This window comes from Desmodus rotundus, chromosome 4 (genome assembly GCF_022682495.2).
Source record: "Desmodus rotundus isolate HL8 chromosome 4, HLdesRot8A.1, whole genome shotgun sequence".
Classification (NCBI taxonomy): domain Eukaryota; kingdom Metazoa; phylum Chordata; class Mammalia; order Chiroptera; family Phyllostomidae; genus Desmodus; species Desmodus rotundus.
In genome coordinates, this window is record NC_071390.1 from 51,509,365 (window position 1) to 51,535,984 (window position 26,620).

The 26,620-nt window shown below is 39.0% G+C and overlaps 1 protein-coding gene across 9 annotated transcripts in view; it reads left to right on the forward strand.

Annotated features, from left to right (window-relative positions):
* The window catches only part of MCU (mitochondrial calcium uniporter), a 219,457-nt gene that overhangs the window by 167,621 nt on the left and 25,216 nt on the right, over nucleotides 1-26,620 (forward strand). For all 9 annotated transcript variants that reach the window (XM_045196003.3, XM_024561152.4, XM_071221234.1 and 6 more), the window contains 2 exons: nucleotides 15,767-15,937; nucleotides 16,817-16,921. In XM_045196003.3, coding sequence (XP_045051938.2) covers nucleotides 15,767-15,937; nucleotides 16,817-16,921 — 276 coding nt within the window. The remainder of the gene's footprint in view (nucleotides 1-15,766; nucleotides 15,938-16,816; nucleotides 16,922-26,620) is intronic.

Genomic DNA, 26,620 nt, shown 5'->3' on the forward strand with positions numbered 1-26,620 from the left:
TCGAGAGGGAAAGGGCAAAACAATTCAGTCCATAGCAGGCATTATGAAGGAAATCAGTTTCCAATGAAATAAAATGAATTATGTATAAAAATTTTATGTATAAGTTGATTGAATTTTTTGGGAAATAGGGCTAAAGGAAGAATCTAATTCTTCATCAGATTCTCAAAGAGGTCAATTATCCAAAAATATTAAGGAACACAGGATTGGTTTGCATAACTTACACTCTTAACCTTTGTTACCTTCAGTGGAACAGGTCATTTTTGTTCTCTTGAGATTTAAAGGCATGATTGGAAATTTTCTCATGGACGTGTTACATCATTTTAGTCTTTAGGTTTTAAGACTTTAGATTTTAGGAAAAGCAAGGGAAACTATTAAAGCAGGCATTTTCATACTCTCATTAAACCATGTGAGATATTAGAATCCATGCATTATAGATGGGTGAGGACACTGAGGTACAGTTATATAGAGTAATGTGCCCGGGGATTCAGGGTGTCTCCTGTGGTAGAACTTGAGTACTACCAAATCGGAGATTCCAAAACCCGTAATTGTTCTGCAGCACCCCACTGTACGTTAAGATTGCTCCACTTTCCACCACCCAGAAATCAAAGTGGGTCAAAGTTCAATGAAGTTACTTTCATAACAGCACCATCAAAAGCAGTATTCTTAAAAAGAGAAAGGGGTTAGAACACTATATTAGAACAGGGTTTCATTTTTACAAAAGCAAAATAAAATCTTTAATTCTCAGTAGAATGAGTACATGAATGGAAGGAAGGGAGAGGATGCCCTTTTATTTCACACAAATGTTTTTTGAAATTTATGAGAAATTACTTTTATAAATTAATTCTAAAAGTACCAGAATTACAAAAGGTACATATATAGATTGTACACCTATTTCATATAATACTAATAAACTATATATTAAAAGATGATTTATAACTGTTTTCACAACTTTTAGCATTTAAGTCTCATAATAACATCATAGTTTTTTATGTAGTTCTGCAGAGATTCAGCTGTACAAATACTAAATCCCCTGAAACACACAATGAATATATAGTGGATTTGATTAAATTTAATTTGTACCACTGGTTATAAAGACCCAAACAACTGGATTTATCAAACTACTAAAGTTACGGTTACATAATTAAGTATTCTTACATTGATATGAGAAGATATTTTCTACATAAATACATGTTTTTCAAAATGAGTACTCTTCAAATGATAATATGTGACATATAATATTTTTAATATATTTTGCATAATTTAAAGATATTTTTGTTTATTTTACATATTTAAGTTGATTCTTCTGAGATTATTGTGAAGCAAGCATGTTTGGTTTATACATGTTAAGTATAAATTCCAATGATATATTTTGCTGTAATGTATAAGGAAGGGTTTTAATATCACCAAAATAATAGTTTATTCTATTAAAATGGTAATCTTACTTTTGTGTAACATATCATAATTTAATGAAAAAAGCATATGGACTTTTGAAATTATATTTATAAGCATCAAATTCATTCTTAAAAATAAAATACTTGATGGTATTTAGGCATGAGACTAGTAAAAAATCTGTAAGCTGATTATTGAGCAGAATAAACTTTATCGAAGGACATAAAAGAAGACAGGGAAAAATGAAGAGTTAGGCCATGTCAGGGCACGTGTAGACAACAGCGTAAAAGTTTGTCGGTTTCCCCCACATGAATTTATAAACTCAGTGCAACGCTAATCAAAATCCCAACAGGAATTCATGAACTTATTTAAAAATGTATATGAAAGAATAAAACTATACACATAACTAGGATAACTTTGGACTAGAAAAGAGGGAAAGGATTACTTAAACCACATATTAAGGTATATTTCTTAAACCATGATAATTAAAGTAAAGTATTGGTACAGGAAAGATTGTAGGATCAGATTAGAGACACCCTGCAAATATGGAAGTTTGACGTGTGATGTAATTAGCATTATAAATCAGAAGATTGGGTAGACTCTTCAATAAATGGTACTGTTGCAATTACTTCTTACCTCACAAAGTAAATTCCAGATGGCAAATGTGGAACATAAAGCTCTGAAAGGTAAAAAAAAAAAAAAAAAAGTTGGCCAAATTTATGTCAGAAACTGAAAACACTGCTAACTCTCTTAGCCTTTAAAAAAAATTTATAATAGGGAAGAAAAAATTGGGATTTTCAATTGATAAATAAATTATAGTATATTTAATAATGAAATTCTCCATAGAACTTTAAGTGAATGATCTCGAAACATGATTCAATTTGAAAAAATCTCAAAGCATTTTATACTCAAGGCATTTTATACTCAAAGCTGAGTATAAAAACCAAGTTGTAGAAGGTTGTATACAATGCTACCATTTATGTAAAGTCTAAATGCCTACAAAAATTATGTTGTTTATATGAGGTCTGTCCAGAGGTATCCAGCCATGTAATATGAAAAATAGAGGCATTTATTGAAGAAGAGACAAGATACAAGAAACATTGTACATAGATAGAACAATGACACCTCTGTCCCCTTCAAAGTAGGCACCTTGGGACCCCTTGGTCCCAAGTAGGCACCTTCAGAACACCTTGGGTGGTCTGAAATCTTTTCCCTTTCAAAGGTGATTTTAGTTTTGGGAAAAGCCAGAATTTGCAGGGTGCTAAGTCTGGGCCATAGAGGTCTGAGTCACCTGGGTGATTAGATGTTTTTCCAAAAGATTCTGCATGAGATGCGATGCTTGAGCGTGTGTGTTGTGATGAAGCCGCCAATCACCAGTTGCCCATAGCTGTAGCCTTCTGAATCATCCAAATAGTTTCTGCAGAGGAATGGTCAAGCTTAACGCAAAATTTGATGCAAATGTATTGCTCTACTTGCTCAGCCATTTTGAATGTGATGGCCACATGGTACACATGCTCACTCAACAGCATCTACCGCCCCCACTGACTAGTACAGTGAAGTCGTCATTGTGTACACATGTACATTCCAGTCCACTCTCCTTGGCTGCCAGGTTACGTTGATGTCGCACAAACCATTCTCATTATATTAACCATGGATGGACTAATTCTGGACAGACTTCATACGTATTTAATACTGTGTAGCAAATTACAGTAGTACTTAGTGGTTTAAAACAATAAAAATCTTTAGTTATCTCACATTTCTGTGGATTGGGAATTTAGGAACAGATTAACTGGGCAATTTGAAGTCTCATGGGGTTGCAATCCCATGTCAGCTAGGTCTACAGTTATTTGAAGGCCTGACTGAGGCTAGAGGATCCGATTCTAAGGTAGCTCACTAATATAGTTGGGAAGTTGGTGCCAGCTCTTGGTGGGAGGCCTTCTTTTCCGTGTTGGCTTCTCCATAGGGCTGTAGGATTGTCCCCATTTTGTTAACTACTGGCTTCCCCCAGCACAAGTGATTCAAGAGAGCAGAACAGAAGCTACACAGTCTTTCATGGCATAGCTTCAGAAGTTACATACCATCTCATCTGCTGTATTCTGTTCATATAGACCAGACATGATTTGATGTAGGATGGAACCACACAAGGATGTGAATACCTAGAGGCAAGGATCGTATAGAGTTCTCTTAGAGGCTGGCTACCACAATACTTACTATATATTGTATTAATATAGTTGAGTGTGTGTGTGCATCTGTGTCTGTGTCTATGTATGTCTGCCTGTGTGTGTGTGTATCATGAATAGGAATGATAAACACAAAATGCCAACTTCAGGATCATGGGGGAGGGGGATTTGGAGAAAGAAAGATTACCTGATTCAGTGTGGCTAAGGAGTAAGACTGGAGTGAAGTGAGAAGTCCAAATACAGTGTGGCTGATGGAAGAGGCAGCAGTGGCCTGGAATAAGATGGTGGTAGTAGAGCAAATTGGAGGGGTTAGAGACTTTAGAAAGTAGAATGAAAGGATGTGCTGACCAATTAAATATGATGAATATCATGTTGTAGCTCTAAGAGTTGTTGATGTAAGAAACATCCAGACCTGTAGAGAATTTTTATGAGTTTATTTGAGCCAAACTGATGACAATTGTCAGGAAGCAAAATCTCAACAGGTTTAGAAAATTGCAGAGAATAGCAGTTTTGCTTCTTTTATACATTAGAATAAAAGGAGGAGACACATGGAGGGTTATGTGAAATCTATTAATGGTAGATTAAGGAGGCAGGAGAATGCAAAGCAGGGGAATCTCTGGGATTGGTTAAAGAGCAAAATGGGAGACATGTATATCTTTTACATTGGTGGTTACAACATGGTAAATGTCACTGGGTAGGGATGAGGCTGAGGCAAGTCTGTCCCAGCGTGGTCTGAGATATGTGGATCCTTGACTTCATGCAGCAAAGATTTCAAGACACAAGTTCAGGTGATTTTGACAGTACATTTATTAAAGCTTGGGTTAGTGAGACAAAGGAAGGGCTGAGGATAGAAGCAAGACCACAGCAATAGGACCAAGCAGAGCTGCTTTGACTCAGAAAGAAGGTCACAGAGGCAAAAGATGTGAGCCATGATAGGGTTGCCTGACTTGGCAAAAAGTCACAGAGGCAAAAGGGGGGCCCTTGGAGACTGGATCAGGGGATTAACCTGGAACAAGCTGTCACTGCCCATTAATCCCCTGGTTATAAGTCAGAACCTTAGAGCTCAGGAGAAATGAAGTGAAAATATACACCTGAGGAAAAGGAGAGGAGCACAGGTATGCTCAAGGGAGAGCACACACTGGCATTCTTTGTCTTAAGCGTTTTTATCGGTTTTCTGCAGGCATGAATTTTAGGGGAGGTCTCAATCAGAATATTCATCAGCTTTCCAGATGTGTCCTTTAATTTGCTGATGTATCAAAATGAATGGTGTAGTGGGGTTTGAGATCATTCTCTGGTCAGCTTCACCTCTATCGTGGATCTGTCTGGCTCTAATTGTTTTGTTTTGTTTTTTTGTTATTTATTCCTGACTTCATTCATTCTTGGGTTTATCTGGCTCTAATAGCACTACTTGCACCTCTGTTTTCTATCTCCCTGACTAGGGTGATTTAAGCTACCAGCTCTTTGGGGAAAAGAGATGTAAACTACCTGCTCTTAGGTGTCTTTGGTTAGGGAAGATAAGATCTGTTGATTTATTGCTTGGCTGCTAATTGCTCAGCCATTGAACTATCTGTCTCAGTTTACCCGTTCCACTTTGCCAGGTAATTTTCCCAGCTTCTTACTAACCTGCCTCAATAAACACAGTGCAATAGAGATGGTATCTGTGCAACAAGATAACAATGAGGGGTTCTGTGGTATCCTGCTCTGATACAGGCAGTTGTGTTTTAAAGGGTCTGGAAAAGATTACTCTAACATTTCAAATTTGGAGAAAGAAAGATTACCTGATTCCATGTGGCTAAGGAGTAAGATTGGAGTGAAGTGAGAAGTCCAAATACAGTGTGGCTGATGTAAGAGGCAGCAGTGGCCTGGAATAAGATGGTGGTAGTAGAGCAAATTGAAGGGGTTAGAGATTTTAGAAAGTAGAATGAAAGGATGTGCTGACCGATTAAATATGTTATCTTAGATGCCAAAAGACAGTAGACAGGCTCACTTAAGGTAGATTGATCCATGTCAAGGAAGCTTCAGGCCAAGGTGTGACTACCCACTGTGATTCACTTCTAGTTACTAGGAATTTTTTGTTCAGAACATCCTATGTGGTTACTTCCGGTCCTTGAGTTTGTAAGGACAACACAGAGGCCTCATGAACCATCGTTATGTAATGATGGTGTTATTGACTGAGATGAAAACTGTCAGAGATGGGTGGTTTGAGATTAATTTAATTTTAGGATGTTTGAGTTTTGTGGGAAACCTAGTTGTCCAGCAGACAGTTGAATATGGGTTTGGGGCATCAGCATTTAGATGGTGGCTGACACTTTGGAAGGATATGAGATTGCCTACAGCAGCAGTCCCCGACCTTTTTGGCACTAGGAACCGGTTTCATGGAAGATAATTTTTCCACAGACCAGGGTAGGGAGGGCAGTTTCAGGATGATTCAATTGTATTACTTTTATTGTGCACTTTATATCTATTATTATTACATTGTAACATATAATGAAATAATTATACAACTCACCGCATGCTAGGGTTATCATGTAGAGTTACCAAAATTGTGGCTGTGCAGTGCAGGAAACAGGCACAGGCAGAAGTGGTAAATAAAATAATGGGTGGGCCATGCACAGACTAAAATAAGTGTCTGATTCTAAGTGAAAGCCTGCCACCAGATGCAGCTTAATTGTCACTTGCCACTCACTGATAGGGTTTTGATGTGAGTGCACAAGCAGTTGGTTTATTGTGGTCTCTGTGCAGTCACACCTCTCTGCTAATGATGATCTGTATTTGCAGCCGCTCCCCAGCGCTAGCATCACCGCCTCAGCTCCACCGCAGATCACCAGGCCTTAGATCCTCATGAGGAGTGTGCAACCTAGATCCCTCACATGCGCAGTTCACAGCTGGGTTTGCCCTCCTGTGAGAATCTAATGCCGCTGCTGATCTGACAGGAGGCAGAGCTCAGGTGGTAATAATGCAAGCCATGGGGACTGGCTGTTCCTCACTCACCCACTGCTCACTTCCTGCTGTGCGGCCCAGTTCCTAGAGAGAGAGTGAATTGAGAAGCATAGAGGTCTAGGACAAAGCGCTTAGAAGCTTAAGGGATGAATACAGAAAGAAGAGCCTATTAGAAGGAAAATTAGGAGGTATAAACAGAAAGGTAAAAATAACCAGAAGAGTGTGGAAAAAGGAAAGCTTTTTATAAAGTGAAGGAGTGGTTAACATCATTAGATGTGGCTAAAACAAGTTAAGGGCTAAAATTATTACTTAATTTACCAACCATTTAATGTCTTATGTGACCTAAGAGAAAACAATTTTTTGAGTCAAAAGATGAGATGAAAAGCCCTTTTGCATTGGGTTGAACTGCGTGACCTTAGCACCATCATATAACCTTGCCTAACTTTATTCTTAGCTGTGAAAGAAGGGCTTTAGTCTGTATGATTTCCCTGGCCCTTCTAACACTAGAATTCTATGATTATATTTCACATTTCTGATGTAGAATATTACAAAAAAAAAGGAAGAAAGCAACAGACAATGACAAGACAGAAGCCACTGGAATCATCCATTATATATAAAATTCAGCTAAGTAGTTTGCAGAAGGCACTCCACATGTACTTCCTTATTGTACCAGTTCCCTTTCGTAATAAGTCTTTATTATATATACAGTCAAGTTCATAAGATGATATATTTTAGATATGTTACCCATTATTTTGAACACCACACATCCCACTATGAATTTTCATAAACATTTTTAACAATTAGCTAAATAACAAGCATTTGTGTTTTATGACATTTTTTATACTTGATGCCCCAACTACATTTTTAAAAAATTCCTTCATCAAACCCAAATGTCTGTTTACCTTGCAATTCTTTTAGACTGAAAAATTCCTTGTCTTTTTATTTTTATGCCTAAATCTGTTGTCGTGTTCTGTCTCTCAGTATTGATATTGGGTGCCCCATATATTCTAGGTTTCTTTGAAGCACACTGCTGTAAAACATAATTTATTTCTTATTGAAATGGAAACCAAAGCAAAAGATTTTTAAAAACCCAACCCGACTCTTCATGAAATTCACACTTAAAAAGAGTATCTGTCTCCAGAGAATAGTAGCTGACAACAGCTATTAGCTTGTAAATGCCCATTGTGACTTCACTACCCAACAGTTATTTTATATATTGTAAAACTGGAAAAACTGGTAATTGTCCTTTCTCGGTTGCAAACCAAGAAAACTAACATTTACATAATAATCTAATGTGTGGAAAAGAAGGAGACCTGGGGATTTAATTCAAAAGCAGTATTATAATAAAGATTTATCAGTTTCAAAAGGTGCTGTTCCATACAGAGTTGAAAAGTTTCATAATCTTCAAGGAAAAAGTCCAGTGGGTGAGAAAGACTATTTTTTTTCTGTTGATTTTGGCTCAGTTGTTTTAAAACAGTAACCCCTAAGCACTTACCTGTGAAATGGTGTTTTAGTGAAAATTTTCATACTTTATGTGTTTAAGACTCATGGATCCCTATCTTCTATTTTTTCCCAAGAGTCAATAATATTTTATTTTCTTTGGGATAAACTAAGATTTCATTGGTAATTTTAAAATAATTTATTATTTTAGTGAATTTACCTTTAGGCATTGTACAAACTCTTTTTTTTTGCACTTGTGAGCATTTAATGAACTCCCCTCTGTGTGGCTTCAAGCTACCAGCATCCAGGTCCCACCAACACTCTTAATCTTCTCCTCAGCTCTTCTGCTGAAGAATTGGGCCTTCACAATGACAGGCTGCTTTGGGAGCTTTCCCTTCTCCAGAACTTTGTAGTAGCCCGATCACACCACTTCAATGATGGGAGCGGCTCCGTCTTGTTTTTGGCAGCATTTACCCGTGTCTGCTCACTGACCAAGGTCCACAGTTTATCAAGGTTGACAGTGGGGCAGGAGCTCTGGTTCCTCTTTAAGTGGTCATGCCTCATACCAACTCTCCCAAAGTAACCTGGGAGACAACCTTGGCCTCCTGGGTGCTTTCTGTGCTTGCTGATGCAATTGTGGTCATGGCTTATGTGGCCCCAGCTCATGTGGCCCCGAAGTTTCCAGATCTTCCTCAGTCTGGATGGCATGTTGGTGGCCAAGATGCAAGAGGCCAAACTTTTTTTTTTTTTATTGTTCAGTTACAGTTGTCCCAATTTTTCTCTCCATTGCTCTCCCCTGCCCCACCCACCCACCTCCCCTGCTCCCACAGTCTGTCCCTACCCTGTTGTCCATGCCTGTGTCCTTTATACATGTTCCTTGACCTGAACAGACACTTTTCCAAGGAAGACATAGAGTGGGTCCATAGACATCTGAAAGAATGCTCAACATCACTAGCCATCAGAGAGATGCAAATTAAAACCACAATGAGATAAATCTAAAAATGGAATGGCCTTTTGATCCAGTGAGTCCACTGCTGGGAATATACCCTAAGAATCCTGAAACACCAATCAAAAGAACCTATGTACCCCAATGTTCATAGCAGCACTATTTATAATAGCCAAGGGCTGCAAACAGCCTAAGTACTCATCAGTAAATGAGTGGATCTTAAAAATGTGGTACATTTACACAGCAGAAGGAAGGAGCTCCTACCCTTTTCATCAGCATGGATGGAACTGGAGAGCATTGCACTAAGTGAAATAAGCCAGGCGGTGAAAGACAAATACCATATGATGTCACTTATAAGTGGAACCTAATCAACAAAACAAACAAGCAAGCAAAATAGAACCAGAGATGTAGAAATAAAGAACAAACTGACAGTGACCAGAGGGGAGGAGGGTCGGGGATAACCAGGGAAAAAAGCAAAAGGGGTAGACCCATGTCTCTATGGTCAATGAATATTTGACAAAAGGGGCAGGAGCATAAAATGGAGTAAAAATAGCCTCTTCAATAAATGTAGGAGATCTGGACAGCTACATGCAAAAAAAAAAAAAAAAGGAAACTAGACCACCATACACCAAAATAAACCCAAGATGGATAAAAGACTTAAATATAAGTTGTGACACCATAAAAATCCTAGAGGAGAACATAGGCAGGAAAATCTCAGATATCCCATGCAGAATATTTTCACCAATATGTCCCCTAGGGCAAGGGATGTGAAGGAAAGAATAAGCAAATTGGACTACATCAAATTAAAAAGCCTATCTTTTATTTAAATTCAACTCTGTCTGTTTTTTGAAATCTGTGGTTAAATAACTTTTTTTTCCACATATAGAAAGGAAATAAATGAGGGGAAAAATACCAGGTGAACAAGTTAATCACTTAATTTTATGAACTCATCATCATTGCTGCCTGCAGAAGAGATAGGAATATTCATGTTAGTGGCTCTGACTTTAAGAGAACAAACAGTGGATTGCAAAGATTCTTTTAGAAATGAGAAAGAAACTGAAAAAATTTCAAATATCTTTAGATACTGAAAACTTTAGTTTATACATGCTGTGTATTAAGTTCATATTACTATGTCTAGCCTCTTCTTCCTTAGAAACAGAGACTCCCCTTTTGGAAGGAATAAAGCAATGGGGATTTTCGCCTTGACTTCTTTTTAGTTTTTATGTAAAATTCAAATCATGTGTTCCCAGAGAATTAACCGCCTTGGGAATTGCCATCCTACTGTCAACAACTAGAACACCAGACAAAATGTGTGAAACAACTATTTTTAGACATTGGACAACAGCACAGGACTGTGATCACTGAGAGAAGAGAAACAAATTGGATTAACCCTACATTGTCCTAGCTCACAGCCTGAGGTTTTCGCTGAATTCTGAACTGTAATACCAGGTCAGAACAACTTCCATGGAAAACAGTTAGTAGGAGCTGTAAAATGAATAATTCTCAGTGATCATACAGGGCCAGAAATCATGTGACCTCTCTAGCCAGAAAGGAGAGACATCACTGAGTACATGAACATTCAGTAGAGACTTCCGGAAGAACCATACCTTGGAAGTGGGACCAAAGTGTCCCTCAGACAAAGGATCCTCTAGAATTGTCCTAATAGACTTTTTGAAAGGCTTGAAAGCAACTTCACCATACAAGAACCAGCATTCAACAATGTAAAATTAACAATTTCTAATCTCCATCAGAAATTACTAGGAATATGAAGAAGCAGGAAAAGAACCAGAATAAATATCAGTTGAAATAGACCTGTAAGTGATGAGAAGATGGCATTAACAAGTGAGGATTTTAAAATAGGTATTATAAATATGATCCTTACATTCAGACAGGAGAAGGAAAACAAAAGCATAACATGAAGAGAAATAGAAGTTATAAAAATAAACAAATGGCACTGTCCAGTGTGGCTCAGTTGTTTGGAGCATCATCCTGTAACCGAAAAGTTGAAGGTTTGATTCCTAGTCAGGGCACATACCTAGGTTGCGGGTTCAATCCCTGGTCTGAGCGCATAGGATCCCTGGTCAGGTGCCTACAGGAGGCAGCCAATTGATGCTTCTTTCTCACACTGATGCTTCTGTCTTTCCCTTCCTCTCTCTGTAAAAGTAGTGAAAATAGAATGCCCTCGGGTGAGGGGAAAAAAAAAAAAATAGAAAAATGGAACTTCCAGAGGCATAAATTGTATCTGAAGTGGAAAACGGTGCAGATGGAATTAACAGCAGATTAAACACTACTGAAGAAAAGATCAATGACATTGAAGCACATACAATTAAAACCACCCAAAAGGAAGCTGATGGGGGGGAAAAAACCTGGAAATGTTGGGTTGGCCAAAAAAGCCGTATGGTTTTTTCTATAAAATAAGACAGATTTTTCATTTTCATGAATAATTTTATTGATTTGGATATTTTAAATATGTCAGCTCTCTCCCACATGGTATCACATTGATTGTTTTCAATTAATGTCTCAATTTGATCACTATCAACTTCAACTGGTCTACCCAACCATGGAGTATCATCCAGCAAGAAATCTCTGGCACAAAACTTTCAAACCACTTTTGACACATTCAATCAGTCACAGCACCTTCTCTATACACTGCACAAATCTGTTTTTGTGTTTCAGTTGTGTTTTTGCCTTTCTTGAAATAATAAAGCATAATATGCTGAAAATGTTGCATATTTTCTTCCATCTTCAATATTAAAATGGCCACGCAAAAATTCACCAGTTTTGATAAGTATTTTTTTCATGCACACTGATATGATAGCTGTCACAATGCAGTTTAACAAAATTGTTTCGAATGAAGTTACAGACAATTAAAAAGCTGTGGTACCTTTACACAATGGAATAAGATGTGGCCATAAAAAAGAAGGAATTCTTACCCTTTGCAACCGCATGGATGGACCTGGAAATTATTATGCTAAGTGAAATAAACCAGTCAGAGAAAGACAAATACTATATGATCTCACTCAAATGTGGAATCTAATAAACAAAATAAACTGACAAACAAAACAGAAGGAGCCATGGTTACGTGGAAGACACTGACAGCTGTCAGAGGGGAGGGGAGTTGGGAGACTGGATGAAAAAAGGTAAAGGGATTAATAAAAAAACATATATACATAACACATAGACACAGACAGTAGTGTGGGGATAGCCAGAGGGGAAGGGGGTAGGAGGTAGGTGGAGGTGGGCAAAGGCAGAGGAAATGGATAGAAAGAGACTTTACTTGGGGTGAACAGAGCACAATGCAGTATGCAGATGATGTTTTGTTGAATTGTACTTGAAACCTGTATGGTTTTGCAAATCAATGTCACCTCAAAAAATTCAACTAAAAAAAAAGACACCTTCAGCATGAAAAAAAATCGAATGAACTAGTAATGTATGCAACACAAATGAATCTCAAAATCATTATGCTGAGAGAAAGAGTCCAGATTAAAAAGTATACATAAGCCCTGGCTGGTGTGGCTGAGTGGATTGAGTGCTGGCCTGCGAACCAAAGGGTCACTGGTTTGATTCCCAGTCAGGGCACATGCCTGGGTTGCAGGCCAGGTCCCCAGTAGGGGGCACAGAAGAGGCAACCATACATTGATGTTTCTCTCCCTCTCTCCCTCCCTTCCCCTCTGTCTAAAAATAAATATTTTTTAAATGTACATAATATATTGAAACAGGGTGCAGCCAAGAGGAGGGCCCCAGGAAGGGGTTTGTAATGGGGTCCAGAAATCAGGGTGTCCGGGAAATACTAGAAAAAAATATATAGGATGTCCTCACCCCCACAAGCCTGAGCCGGGGGAAGGAACACATGGAACAGGGCCATTCAGAGCTGTTTTGGGTAGCAACAGCTGTGCAGCTAACCCCTGGCATGGTCATTTAACATATCTATAACCTTTAACTGGTTTCATAGAGATGTTAAATAGCAGGGGGATGGGAGGGAATTCCACTTAAGATGTAACTGGGAAGCAACTCCCCCTGGTTACAGGGCCTGCGTGAGAGCTTGCAGATGATTGGCTCCATGCCATGGGGCCACACTTACCCGGACTTACTAAGGCAGCCCAGTAAAGCTGGAAGAATACGGGGATGCTGGCAGGTGTAACTGATTGTAGGAGGAGTCGGAAATGGGGCTGCAAAGGAAGATGGGCGCTGGGATTTAAACCTAGGCCCGGCAGCCACAGAGAGGGAGGACCACGCGGTTCTGAAGTGAATAGAGAGGACCACAGGGTTCTGAAGGAGAAGAGGGAGGACCACGAAATTTTGGGGAAGAAGGGAGAGGATCATGCAGCTTTGGCGGAGTGAATAGGAGAGGACCATGTGGTTTTGGAGTACTTCTTTTTGCCACACGGCTTAGGCAGCAGGAGAGACTTTGCCGAGAAGAAAAGGGGAGAAAGGGCTCTTGCTGGTGGGCCATGAGAAGGTGCCACATGGCTTTGGATTAACTGGAGATTGCGGCAGCCACACAGCTGATGGTGCCGGGAGCCTGAATCATGGACTTCTACTTCTTTTCCTGAGATGCAGTACCCCAGACTGGGCAGAGGGAGAGGGAAGGACTGTGCATCTGTGGGTATTCTAGAGGACTTTAGTATCTTAATGAAGACATTAAGTCATTACTCTACGTCTGTGTAACTTATAAATAAATAATTTCTTTCCTTTTCACCAGTCTCTGGCATTGAGAGACATCTTTCCTCTGGCAGCAGGCAAGGTGAACCTAGTAGGTGTGTGTTGGGGGAGGGGACCTCCAAACACAGAAAGGGGGAATCCTTTCTGTAATAATTTATCGTGAACCACCCCCTACCTGTTCTGTAACAATATGATTCCAGTGGTATGAAACTGTAGAAAAACAATATCTGTGGTGACAAAAATCGAAACAATGGTTACTAAGGAAATAACTGGGATGGGGCTCAGGGAATTTTGATTATTCTGTCAAGATTCATCAAGCATCCATTTAAAATAAGAGTGTATTTTGTTATTTACAAATTATGCCTTAATAAGTGTTGCTTTAAAAATTTAAGTCATGAAAGAATTTAGTGTGCGGCTTTCTGTATACATTGTAGACCTTATAAATTTCTAGAATAGGTAAGGAGGTAAGATGTAAATGACTATGGGAAATTTGATGCATTTGTGATCATTTTAGAATGTGCCTTTTGATTCTTTAAAAAAGCTAATAAAGCAATATAATCACTATGTGTCAAACAGTGTTCCAAGTGTTTTAAATGGTTCATTTTATACCTTACAACAAGTCTGTCAACCCATTTTATATATGAAAAAATGAGGCTCGGAGAAGTTATATAATATGTCCAAAGTTACTAGCCAGAATTCCAGCCCAGATTAGACTCTAAAGCATCTTTTCTTCCTCAATGCTATCTTATCTTTAAATGCTTGGTTGCTTAGGTAAAAAATTCTGGTTCAAAATTAATTTACTTTTAAAAATTCATTTGAAAATTAGTACTTTGAAAGAGTTATTCTGACATTTGTTTTAGTGTCAAACTCTACAATGTTAATCAGCTTAACAATAACCCACAACCTTCGGACCAACTGTGACAGACTCTACAAATTAGGACTATTGAGGAAAGAGATAAGGAAGTCACAGTTATTAACAACCACACCTTAAACAAAAACAAAAGCAAACTAAGCAAACAACTAGAACAGGAACAGAACCACAGAATTGGAGATCACATGGAGGGTTATCAACAGGGGAGTGGGAGAGGGAGAGAGGGGGGAAAGGTACAGAGAATAAGTAGCATAAATGGTAGGTAGAAAATAGACAGAGGGAGGGTAAGAATAGTATAGGAAATGTAGAAGCCAAAGAACTTATATGTATGACCCATGGACATGAACTATAGGGGAGAATGTGGGAGAGAGGGGTAGGCAGGATGGAGTGGAGTGAAGGGGGGAAATGGGGCAACTGTAACAGCATAATCAATAAATATATTAAAAGTAATTTAAAAAAAGAAAGAGATAAGTTACTCTGAGCCATACTGTTGTTGAAAGTCCTTTCGGTTTTGTAGCTTATAATAATATCTCCCTTACTAACTTTGGTTAGAAAATCCTGAATAGTTCATCTTTGGCTTCTTGCTAACCTCAGGAAGATGTTCAGGAAAGCATAAAAGGAACCGTTTTTGATTATATCATAATGTATCCATATTGTATAAGAGAATGCTTACTTATTAAGCACCTTGGATAAAATACTGTATTATAAATATGAGTTGACTATCCTTGAGTAAGAGTCTTGCTTATTGGTGTACTTCAAGATGTCATTCATTCCCCACAGCTTCTTTTCTAAAAAATGTTGTTTATTGATTTTGAGAAAGAGAGAAACATCGATGTGATAGAGAAACATCGATCAGTTGCCTCCTGTAGACAAACACCTCGACCGGGCATCGAATCTGCAACCTTTTGGTGTACAGGACAGTGGTCCAACCAACTGAAACACCCAGCCATGGCTCTCCAGGGCTTCTGGACAGCTCTGGCCCTCAAGAGTCACCTCCTATAGATTATGAAATCAGCTAGCAATCCCTGGCTACTTAATAAACTTACTAAATGGAATCCGGTAAAGTTCTTTAGCAATACCGAGAACTTTACCTCAAATTCCTGGGAAAGCCTCTCCTCAAACCACTTAAAAGACAATCCTTTACACATTTTTGTTTTTCTGAAAAGTGAGTTGTGTGATTCATATGATCTCCTGTAAGTTAATAAAGGGCATATTCATAAACCTTTGAAAACATTTTAAACCACACTAATAATAGATTCCATATAAGAATGCTAATAATATAGCTGTAACTTATAATGAAATCTGACTTTCATATGAATGTTGCTCTTTTTCACTCAGATGTGACAGTGGTGTATCAAAATGGGTTACCTGTGATATCTGTGAGGCTACCTTCCCGGCGTGAACGCTGCCAGTTCACACTCAAACCTATCTCAGACTCTGTCGGTGTGTTCTTACGGCAACTACAAGAAGAGGATCGGGGGATTGACAGAGTTGCAGTCTATTCGCCAGGTACAGTCACCTTCGCTGTGAGTTTCCTCCCGTCCATTTCCCCCAGACCACTTGCACACACACTCTCACACACACGTACCTTGCTTAGCTAGTGTCAGGAGCAAAAGTGATTTCTCTCCCATTGGTTCTCAGAGTTTAACTGTTTAGTTTCAACAAATGTGTATACGTGGGGAGTCTTGCTCAAAATTTAGACTTTCCATCATTATCTTAGGCATAGAATAAATGTTTCCGGTGGTTGAGCCCTCATCTCTGGAGATATGACATATTAGGACTTCTTTAGATTTTCTTACGGCATTCACATAAAAGTTTACCAAAATAAAAACATACTATTTTAAAAAATAAAAGTAAGGTACTAGAAATTCCCATTTGACATGATACCCATTTCACTTATTTATTTTTTAAGTGCCTTACATTTTTCCCCATTTTTACTTTGAAACATTTTAAATCTACAGAAAACTTAAAAGGCTGGTACAAGAAGTACCCACTTACCCTTCACTTGAATTTACCAATTGTTAACAATTTGCCATGTTTCTATGCTGTAAATATTACAAATATACTTAATATTCAGCTCATCTAGCAGTATAATTAGTAGACCAGTTTGGTGTACCTTGCTAACCTAGCATTCATCCCTAATGAATTATTGGCATCTAATCAGCAACCATACTGAAAAGTACCATATAGTAGAAAATACTGACTTTTTCCTCAACCACCATCCATTGTAGACAAATACAAGATGTCAGTGACCCTAGATTTCCAAATGAAATCTAAAAGAGATACAATTTTTGAAATCTATTTTGAGGATTACTTTTTCCTGACCATTCTTAAGTAATTATGACCATATGACAGGTTTAAATTTTCACATTAAATTTTTTTTCACAGATGGCGTTCGAGTTGCTGCCTCAACAGGGATAGACCTCCTCCTCCTTGATGACTTTAAGCTGGTCATTAATGACTTAACGTATCACGTCCGACCACCAAAGAGAGGTAAAATGTAACGCTGAAAAGGCCAGAGGAATGTGAGAAGGGCTTTTGGAAAAAACTTCTCCCTGCATAGCCTTGAGAAACAGACAATATTCAAAGAACACTGGGAGATTTATAGACAGACTCTGTTTCAGTTGAATAACTCATTGAGTACCTGGCACTTGGCTGAAACTTAAATTCTACCTAGACACCAGAAAGCTTATTATCTGATACTGTCACTGTTTAAACAGCAGCACATAAGTGAATGTTCTATATAACTTAAACTCCTTCCCTCCATAAAGGCTAAAAGTCATATTCTTTTAATAACATTATCAGAGAAATCTTTTAAAAATACATTATGGAATTCCCTGTCCTCTTAGATATTTATGATAGGAATTAATCCTTTTTTTTAATTAATTAATTTTTATTGTTGTTCAGTTACATTTGTCCTCATTTTTCCCCCTGTTGCTCTCCCCTACAATCCTTTTTGTTGTTGTTGACTCAGGGCCATCAGTCTGGAAGTCCGTTATTACACAATAATAGTCCTTAGGAACTTCTGACGTGTCTATGCTTTTATACAAAAATGTCAGGTACTTGCCTCAGGAGTAAATTTTAAGAGGGTGCCCAAAAACTTAGTAGTCAAGATAAATAATATTTTAATGCACCATTTAAAAAACAAAGTTAGTTTTAAAAACATGGTGAACAAAGTACCAGGATTTTAAATAAAGACACAATATTGCTGATTTGTCATTTTACCCCAGGCTCCAATATGGCTCTGAGCAGTACTGATGCTAAATAGCCCTCTAACATAGCATTTTGAGTTATGTCTTTTTTGACCACTTTTCTCCCTTTGCCCTTGATTTTTATTGTCACTGACTGCTATTCCTAATGCTCCTTCCACCACCACTATCCCTCCCTCAGCCTACTAGGACATCCCCATTTTTCAATTCTGCTTTTGAGAATTGTGTCTAATACAGAAAATGGTTTGAGTAAAAATTTAAGCATTGAATGCCTCCAAAGTCTGGTCCACATCTACCTTTAAAACTTTTCTCTTAACCTGGATGGTGTGGCTCAGTGGATTGAGTGCCGGCCTGTGAACCAAAGGATCACTGGTTCAATTCCCAGTCAGTGTCCATGCCTGGGTAGTGAGCCAGGCTCCCAGTAGGGGGTGTGCACGAGGCAACCACACATTGATGTTTCCCTCTCTTTCTCTCTTTCTAAAAATAAATGAAATCTTTAAAAAAAAAAGACCTTTCACATGTTGCCTACTTTTCTTCCACCCTTTATTCCTTTGCTCTTTCCTAAACTATGCCCCATTCTTTGACCTCTCAGTGTTTACTCATCTTTCCTCTGCCTAAGATGCCTTCCTCCTTTCTTCCTAACCTCCTGCCAGTTGTCAGTGTCAGCTCCTCTATGAAGCCTTTAATGATGCTATTTATTCTTTCTTTAACTCCCAGCCAACCAGAAGTGAATAATCTTTTTTCTGAGTTGTTCTTATTTCTTTTCTTCGTAAATGCTCTGAGGGAAGGCCCTGTGATATTGTAATCCCCTTTGACTCAGGTGGTCATTCTGTTTGTTAGTAGCATTTTGATTTTTCAAAGGCCAGATTATCTTCGTGTTCAAGGTAATTGAGACAGAACTCACTTAGAAAAAATACAGAAAAAGTTAGTAAGGATGGCAAAGTGTCCTTTAAAATATTAAGCCATTCCTGAATCTGATTTTATTAAGTTGGAATAGTTGAACTTGTAGACCAGGAATCATTAACTATTGGCTATGCTTACATGTTTTTCTTTTTTGTTCTCTGGTTTTTGTGCTAGAAGTTTTCTTTAAAATAACAGAAGTATGGGTTTATTTTATTCCGTTTTGGTTGTGTTCTTTAAATGTGTTCTTTTTCTCCCAGCTTTATGGACATACAACATTGTGTGAGTTTCAGGTGTGCAGTGTAATGGATTGATACACTGATATGTGTTGTGAAATGATCACCACAACAGGGTTAGTTAAACGCCCCCATCACCTGATATAACTATCATTGCTTTCTTGTGGTTAGAACGTGTAAGATCTACTCTCTTAGCAGCTTTCAAGTACGTACACATTACAGTATTGTTAACTACAGTCGCTATGTTGTACATTAGATCCTTAAAACTTATTCATCTTGTAATTGGAAGCTTGGTACCCTTTGGTCGACATAGAACTACCTCATGATCCAGTCATCTCACTTTTGGAAGGAAATGAAATCGAGATCCCAAAGAGAGAGCGGCACTCCCATGTTCACTGCAGCATTATTCACAGTAGCCAAGATACGGAAACAGCCTCAGTGTCCGTGTATGGAGAAATGGATAAAGAAGATGTAGTATATACATCTGAGGTTTGTCTGGGAAAAGTCCAACCATTGTTAATATAACGAGAACGGTTTGTGTGACGTTGATGTAACCTGACAGCCAACGAGAGTGGATTGGAATGTGCGTGTGTGAATAATGACGACTGCACTGTACTAGTCAGGGGGGTCCCTTGAATGAGCCTGTGTACTGTGTGGCTGTCGGATTCAAAATGACTGAGTAGAGCAACGAATCAAAATATCTGCATCAAATTTCCGTTAAGCTTGAACATTCTTCCGCAGAAATTATTCAGATGGTTCAGAAGGCAGCAGCTATGGGCAGCTGGTGATTGACAGCTTCATCACTGCAATGTGCCCACTCATGCATCACATCTGGTGCTGAGTTTTTTGGCAAAACATCAGATTATCCAGGTGACTCATTACCCCTACAGCCCAGATTTGGCACCCTGCAACTCCTGGCTTTTCCCAAAACTAAAATCACCTTTGAAAGGGAAGAGATTTCAGACCATGGATGAGATTTAAGAAAATATGACAGGGCAGCTGATGGCGATCTGGAGAAATGTGGAAGGCCCCAAGGTGCCTGCTTTGAAGGGAAGTGAGGCATCATTGTCCTGTGTACAATGTTTCTTATATCTGGTACCTTCTTCAGTAAATGTCTCTTTTTCATATCATATGGTTGGATATCTTCTGGACAGACCTCGTACAGTAGAATACACATCTAACCATGAGAAGGAAAGAAATCCTGCCACTTCCGAAATGATGAACCTGGAGGGCATCATACTCAGTTATGTTGTGTGTATGTGAATGAAAGAGTTTGTTCTTTCATTCACATACACACTCATTTAGACTTTCAATTGTATTAGTAAAATTTTGGGGTTGACTAATGTATTCCAATATAAAGTTCAACAATGAGGAAAGTTAAGTTACGAGCTTCCATATATTATGTTGTCACAAACTAGAAATATATATATTTTTTAATTTTTATTGTTATTCAATTACAGTTGTATGCCTTTTCTTCCCATCCCTCCACCCCACCCCAGGTGAACCCACCTCCCTCCCCCACCTCCACCCTCCCCCTTGGTTTTGTCCATGTGTCCTTTATAGTAGTTCCTGTAATCCCCTCTTCCCACTTTCCCCGCCCCCCCCGCCCCCCCCCCCCCCCCGCCCTGGCTATTGTTAGATTGTTCTTAACTTCAATGTCTCTGGTTATATTTTGTTTGCTTTTTTCTTCTATTGATTATGTTCCAGTTAAAGGTGAGATCATATGGTATTTGTCCCTCACCGCCTGGCTTATTTCACTTAACATAATGCTCTCCAGTTCCATCCATGCTGTTGCAAAGGGTATGAACTCCTTATTTCTCTCTGCTGCGTAGAATTCCATTGTGTAAATATACCATAGTTTTTGGATCCACTCGTTTGCTGATGGGCACTTCGGTTGCTTCCAGTACTTGGCTATTGTAAATTGTGCTGCTATGAACATTGGGGTGCACAGGCTCTTTTGGATTGGTGTTTCAGTGTTCTTAGGGTATAATCCCAGCAGTGGAATTGCTGGGTCAAAGGGCAGTTCCATTTTTAGTTTTCTGAGGAAATTCCATATTGTTTTCCACAGTGGCCTCACCAGTCTGCATTCCCACCAACAGTGCACTAGGGTTCCCTTTTCTCTGCATCCTCTCCAACATTTGTTTGTGGATTTGTTTATGTTGGCCACTCTGACTGGTGTGAGATGGTACCTCGTTGTGGTTTTAATTTGCATCTCTCTGATGGCTAGTGATGCTGAGCATCTTTTCATATGTCTCTGGGCCCTCTGTATGTCTTCCTTGGAGAAGTGTCTGTTCAAGTCCTTTGCCCATTTTTTAATTGGGTTGACAAACTAGAAATATTTTAATCAATTAATGATTTCAACCATCTTGTCTAATACTATGTTTTTAAAACAGAAATTAATGTTTTAGTATTTAAAATAGGGTTACTCCCAAGTTGAATAAGGAAAGTAAAGTTAGAAATTGACAAGAGAAGAAATTATATTTCATTCCTTAGTAATCAATTTAGCAGCCCAACAATTCTGCTTTAAATATTTCAGAACTGTGGAATATCTGCCCAGCTTCCCTACAAGTCAACTAGAATGTAAAGTTTACAAGGGTCAAAAGTCTATAATTCATGGAAAAATTGTAAGTTAAAGTGTGAAATTTGGTAAACTCAATAGCAGCATTGGTGTAGAATTTTAAGAGAACTTTTTAATATTAAACTCACACATGAGAGCTTTCTTAGCTCTGTTACTTAGCCAACAAGAGACTACGCCATTAGATACCCTTCCTCACAGAACTCAAACAATACTGTTTTAAGTCCATTCATGTTTCGTTTTCCCCACCTTTTACAGCACAGTAAAGACAATCTTTTTTTTCTCTTGATAAAATGGAAAATAGGTTTTAATTTTGTTTCCACTCTATTATCTTCCTCCTGTCTGAGGAAGGTACTGCTGGCATCCAAGTTACCACACTTGTTCAGTTGCATGGAATGTGAGAACAGGTTGAATTTCTGTCCTTAAGAGGGAGACCAGTCATCCAGATGAGTAAGCATATTTCTCTTCCCCACATTGTAACTCTTTTTAGTGAAAAGAAAAAAAATTAAAGGCACTGGGTTTGGGGTTTCAGATAACGAGGAGGAGTACTGGGGTTTTATATATACGTGGAGCAGATGGAACAAATCTGTTTTGTCTAATAAAAATTTAAATAGTTAAGGAAGGAAAACTTTCCCGGGACAGTTTTTGTTTTGTTTTGTTTTTTAACTCACTTCTTACCCCCTTTTGCTTTCACATCCCTCTCCTATTTTTCTTTTCCCTGTTTATGGATAACACTTTAGAACTAACAATGTCCTACCAATGTTGCGTACTAGTAAACCTGAACTTCACACACTTCCTACAGGCACTGAGGCTGGAGGGCTCATTCACATAGGATCTAATATAGCCACATTTTATGTTTCCGTGAGATTGGCAGTCCATAGGTATTATGGACCCTTAAGCATATACAGCTGTTATACCTAACCCCAAAACTGGAGGGAGGAGGCAGAAAAAAACTGAAATGGAACAAGGATGCAGGTCAAAGCAGTAAGGCTAGTTTCAAGCTCCGTTGCCTTCTTTTGCTTACTTTTAGCTGCACATGGCTAGACTCCCCTCTGACCACTCAAGATGCGTAGAGTAACTGTTTTAGCAATAGATGATTTTTATAACCTAATTAAATCTACACTGGAGGGAAGAATATGGAAAGGGAGCACAAAAAGCCTAATATCCCAGTCCATGTAGAAGTAGTATTTAACTGTCTTCCTCTTAGTCTTGGGGAAGAGTAAAATATGCCCTATATTATTATTAGTTGAAAGTTTTTGTGCCAAGGAGAATCATTTTGATTGGCACCACTAACTCCTTTTCCCCATGTACCCATCCAGAGGATATTGAAGACCTTACTTCTATCCTAACAATGTAAATAATCTGAGAGAAAAGTTTGAGCAGGTAAACCAAATACCAACAATAACAAATGCTTTATCAGAGACTCAGATAGCCAGAGTCCTTCTCAAAACATTTTAGTAGCTGAAAGACTTTCAATCCCCAGTGTATTAGCACATCTCCCTGCCTTTCTACACCTTAATTTTCCTGTCACTGATGGCAACTGCAGAACCATTAAGAAGCACCTGATTGCATTTTTAGTGAAGCGTACACTAATCATTCAAAAGTGGTGTTGGTAAGCCATTAGAAGATTTCTCTTCCCTGTTCCTGTAATTTCATCTCCAAATGCGTGGGCAGATTTTGGAGGGTCAGGGTTTTGAGGGGGTTGTTTTCCTTCACCAGCATAATAGTCGGAACCGTATTCTTCCTGTCAAAATAAAGCCTTGTTCCTGGTTTACTAGGGCATGACCAAGGCCTCATCCGCAAGATAACAACTGTTTTCAGCCAGGTCTAGAACTGGACATCGGTGAGGTTGATCTTCTATGAATTAGCTTTTTTGGTTTTTTGTTTGTTTGTTTGTTTTTTATTTGTTTTTCTCATTTTTTAAATATATTTATTGATTATGCTATTACAGTTGTCCCATTCCCCCCTGCCTCCCACTCCATCCTGCCCACCCCCTCCCTCCCACATTCGCCCCCTATAGTTCATGTCCATGGGTCATACTTATAAGTTCTTTGGCTTCTACATTTCCTATACTATTCTTACCCTCCCCCTGTCTATTTTCCACCTATCATCTATGCTCTTATTCTCTGTACCTTTCCCCCCTCCCCCTCCCACTCCCCTGTTGATAACCCTCCATGTGAGCTCCATTTCTGTGGTTCTGTTCCTGTTCTAGTTGTTTGCTTAGTTTGCTTTTGTTTTTGTTTTAGGTGTGGTTGTTAATAACTGTGAGTTTGCTGTCATTTTTACTGTTCATATTTTTTAATCTTCTTTTTATTAGGTAAGTCCCTTTAACATTTCATATAATAAGGGCTTGGTGATGATGAACTCCTTTAACTTGACCTTATCTGAGAAGCACTTTATCTTCCTTTCCATTCTAAATGATAGCTTTGCTGGATAGAGCAATCTTGGATGTAGGTCCTTGCCTTTCATGACTTGGAATACTTCTTTCCAGCCCCTTCTTGCCTGTAAGGTCTCTTTGGACAAATCAGCTGACAGTTTTATGGGAACTCCTTTGTAGGTAACTGTGTTCTTTTCTCTTGCTGCTTCTAAGATTCTCTCCTTCTGTGTAATCTTGGGTAATGTAATGATGATGTGCCTTGGTGTGTTCCTCCTTGGGCCCAGCTTCTTTGGGACTCTCTGAGCTTCCTGGACTTCCTGGAGGTCTATTTCCTTTGCCAGATGAGGGAAGTTCTCCTTCATTATTTGTTCAAATAAGTTTTCAATTTTCTGTTCTTCCTCTTCTCCTTCTGGCACCCATATAATTCGGATGTTGGAACGTTTCAAGATGTCCTGGAGGTTCCTAAGCCTCTCCTCATTTTTCCGAATTCTTGTTTCTTCATTGTTTTCTGGTTGGATGTTTCTTTCTTCCTTCTGGTCCACATCGTTGATTTGAGTCCCAGTTTACTTCGCCTCACTATTGGTTCCCTGTACATTTTCCTTTGTCTCTCTTAGCATAGCCTTCATTTTTTCATCTGGTTTTTGACCAAATTCAACCAATTGTGTGAGCTTCTTGATTACCAGTGTTTTGAACTGTGCATCTGATAGGTGGGCTATCTGTTCGCTGCTTAGTTGAATTATTTCTGGAGTTTTGAAGTGTTCTGTCATTTCGGCCATTTTTTTTTTTGTCTTGGTGCTTCTGTTACTTAAAGGGGCGGAGCTTTAGGTGTTCCCCGGGGGCGGGGTAACGCTGGTCGCTGAGCTGTGACACTGTACGTGGGGGAGGGGCCGAGAGGGAGCAATGGCACCCGCTCCCCTCTCTGCCTGATTTCAGTCACTCCCTCTGCTACCCACAATCAAATTGGGCCCTCTGGTGCTGGTTCCTGAGTGGGTGGGCTTGTGCACGCCCTAGGCCCCTGTGGGTCTCTCCAACGACCTCTCCTGTGAGGCTGGGAGTTTCCCCCACTGCCACCCCAACTCCCATAGGTGTTTTCACTCAGAGGTTTGAGGCTTTATTTCCCCGTGCTAGAGCCCTGGGTCATGCGGTCTGCTTTGCTCCCCCGTCGTTCGTCTGGTTTATCTGTGCGTGAATGTGGGGCTGCAGGGTCTGCTAGTGGTCAGACTGCCTGCCCTGTTTGTCCCACACTCTGCCAGTCTCGGTCCCGCCATGGCAACTCGAGTCCTCTCCGCCCCGGCTGCCCGTCTCCGCCCCTCCTACCGGTTGGATGAATGTTTATTTTTTATTTCCTTGGTGTCGGACTTCCTTGCCTTTCGATTTTCTGTCAGTTCTGGTTGTGCGAGGAGGCGCAGTGTGTCTACCTACACCGCCATCTTGGTGTTCTCTGAATTATCATTTTATAGTCTTTTGTTGTATTAGATAGTACTATGGTTGCACATTAAATTTTTATTAGTCTTGAGTAGATAACACATTCACAAGTTCAACTCCCAAAGACAAAGAATGTATGGAAAAAGTTTTCTCATCCCTGTTCCTTCTCCTGTCTACCATCAAACTTCGTTTCTTTTGTTTTCTATGCAAGATAGTCAATGCATTTGTAAGAAAATGTAAATGCATGATCTTTTTCCCTTTTTATGCAAATAATTGTGTTTCATGCAGTGTTTGTATCAGTCAGGGTTCAATTGGGGAAGCAACCACATGAATATTAAGGAATAAAAGACTGATTATAGGAATGAAGCCTTATACAATTGGATACGAAGCTGAGGTAGTAAAAGTCTGAGAAGGGAGCTTGGAAGATCGGAGAAAAATGACCAATTTTTAAGTGATGGCATAGGTGTACAAATCAAAGCTTGCCAAAGAACCTAGAAATTCAGGTGCATCCAACTATTAGGATAAGGAGGACTAGCAAAGGAGGGCTGATAGAGAAATCCCAAGGACAGTGTTATCAAATAGAACTTTCTGTAATGATGAAAATGTTCTTTTTCCTCACTGTCCAATATGGTAGTCATTAGTCACATGTGGCTCTTGAGCGCTTAAAATGTGGCTAATGTGACTGAGGAACTGAATTTTTGTACCTGGTACAGAAATGTTTGTTAATCTTTTCTATCTAGGATTCATATTCCTCACTTACAAACTGTGGGCACCACCTTTACTTGTGCCGTTATTGCGAGGAGAGAAAGCGTGGGGTGATACATATGATGCGATTTTGTTGTTAACCACAGATAATTTATACCTTCTTAAGGGATTGAGTATTTGAAAGGGCTTGAAGGAGAAATATAAATATTCGTATAGTAGAAGCATTATAACTCAGCCCCAGGCCTGGAGGTTAGGAGACATGGACTCCGCCACCTCACTGTGACATTCTAGACAAGTGACTGCTTTCTACAGTGCAGTTTCCTCTTCTGGTAACTGGAAAGTATAAAGCTGTATGCAAATGTGAGCTGCAACTTTAGTGCAGCATTAATTTACTGAAGTGTGCAAGATACTGTGCTAGGTACTATGTCCCATGTTACTACATCAGCTCTCCTCTAATCCAATTTGCTACCCTTATTTGAATTTTTTATTGATTGAATTTCTGTGATAACTGTACTAAAGGATATCTCTGAAGAATATTTGAAATAGATAGCTAATTCTGATTGTGACTTTTTTTGATTTAGAAGAGGGATGAACTTAGGATACACCTAACAAAATGTCACATTAAGGCTAGTATTCTAAAACAAAAGTTTTATTTCTGGTGCTTTAAAAAAATGACAGTTGAAATCAACTTTTTTTATAAGGTTCTCAAAATGTAATTTTTAGATTTCTGGAAACATGCTACTCACAAAAGAAGATACTGAATCA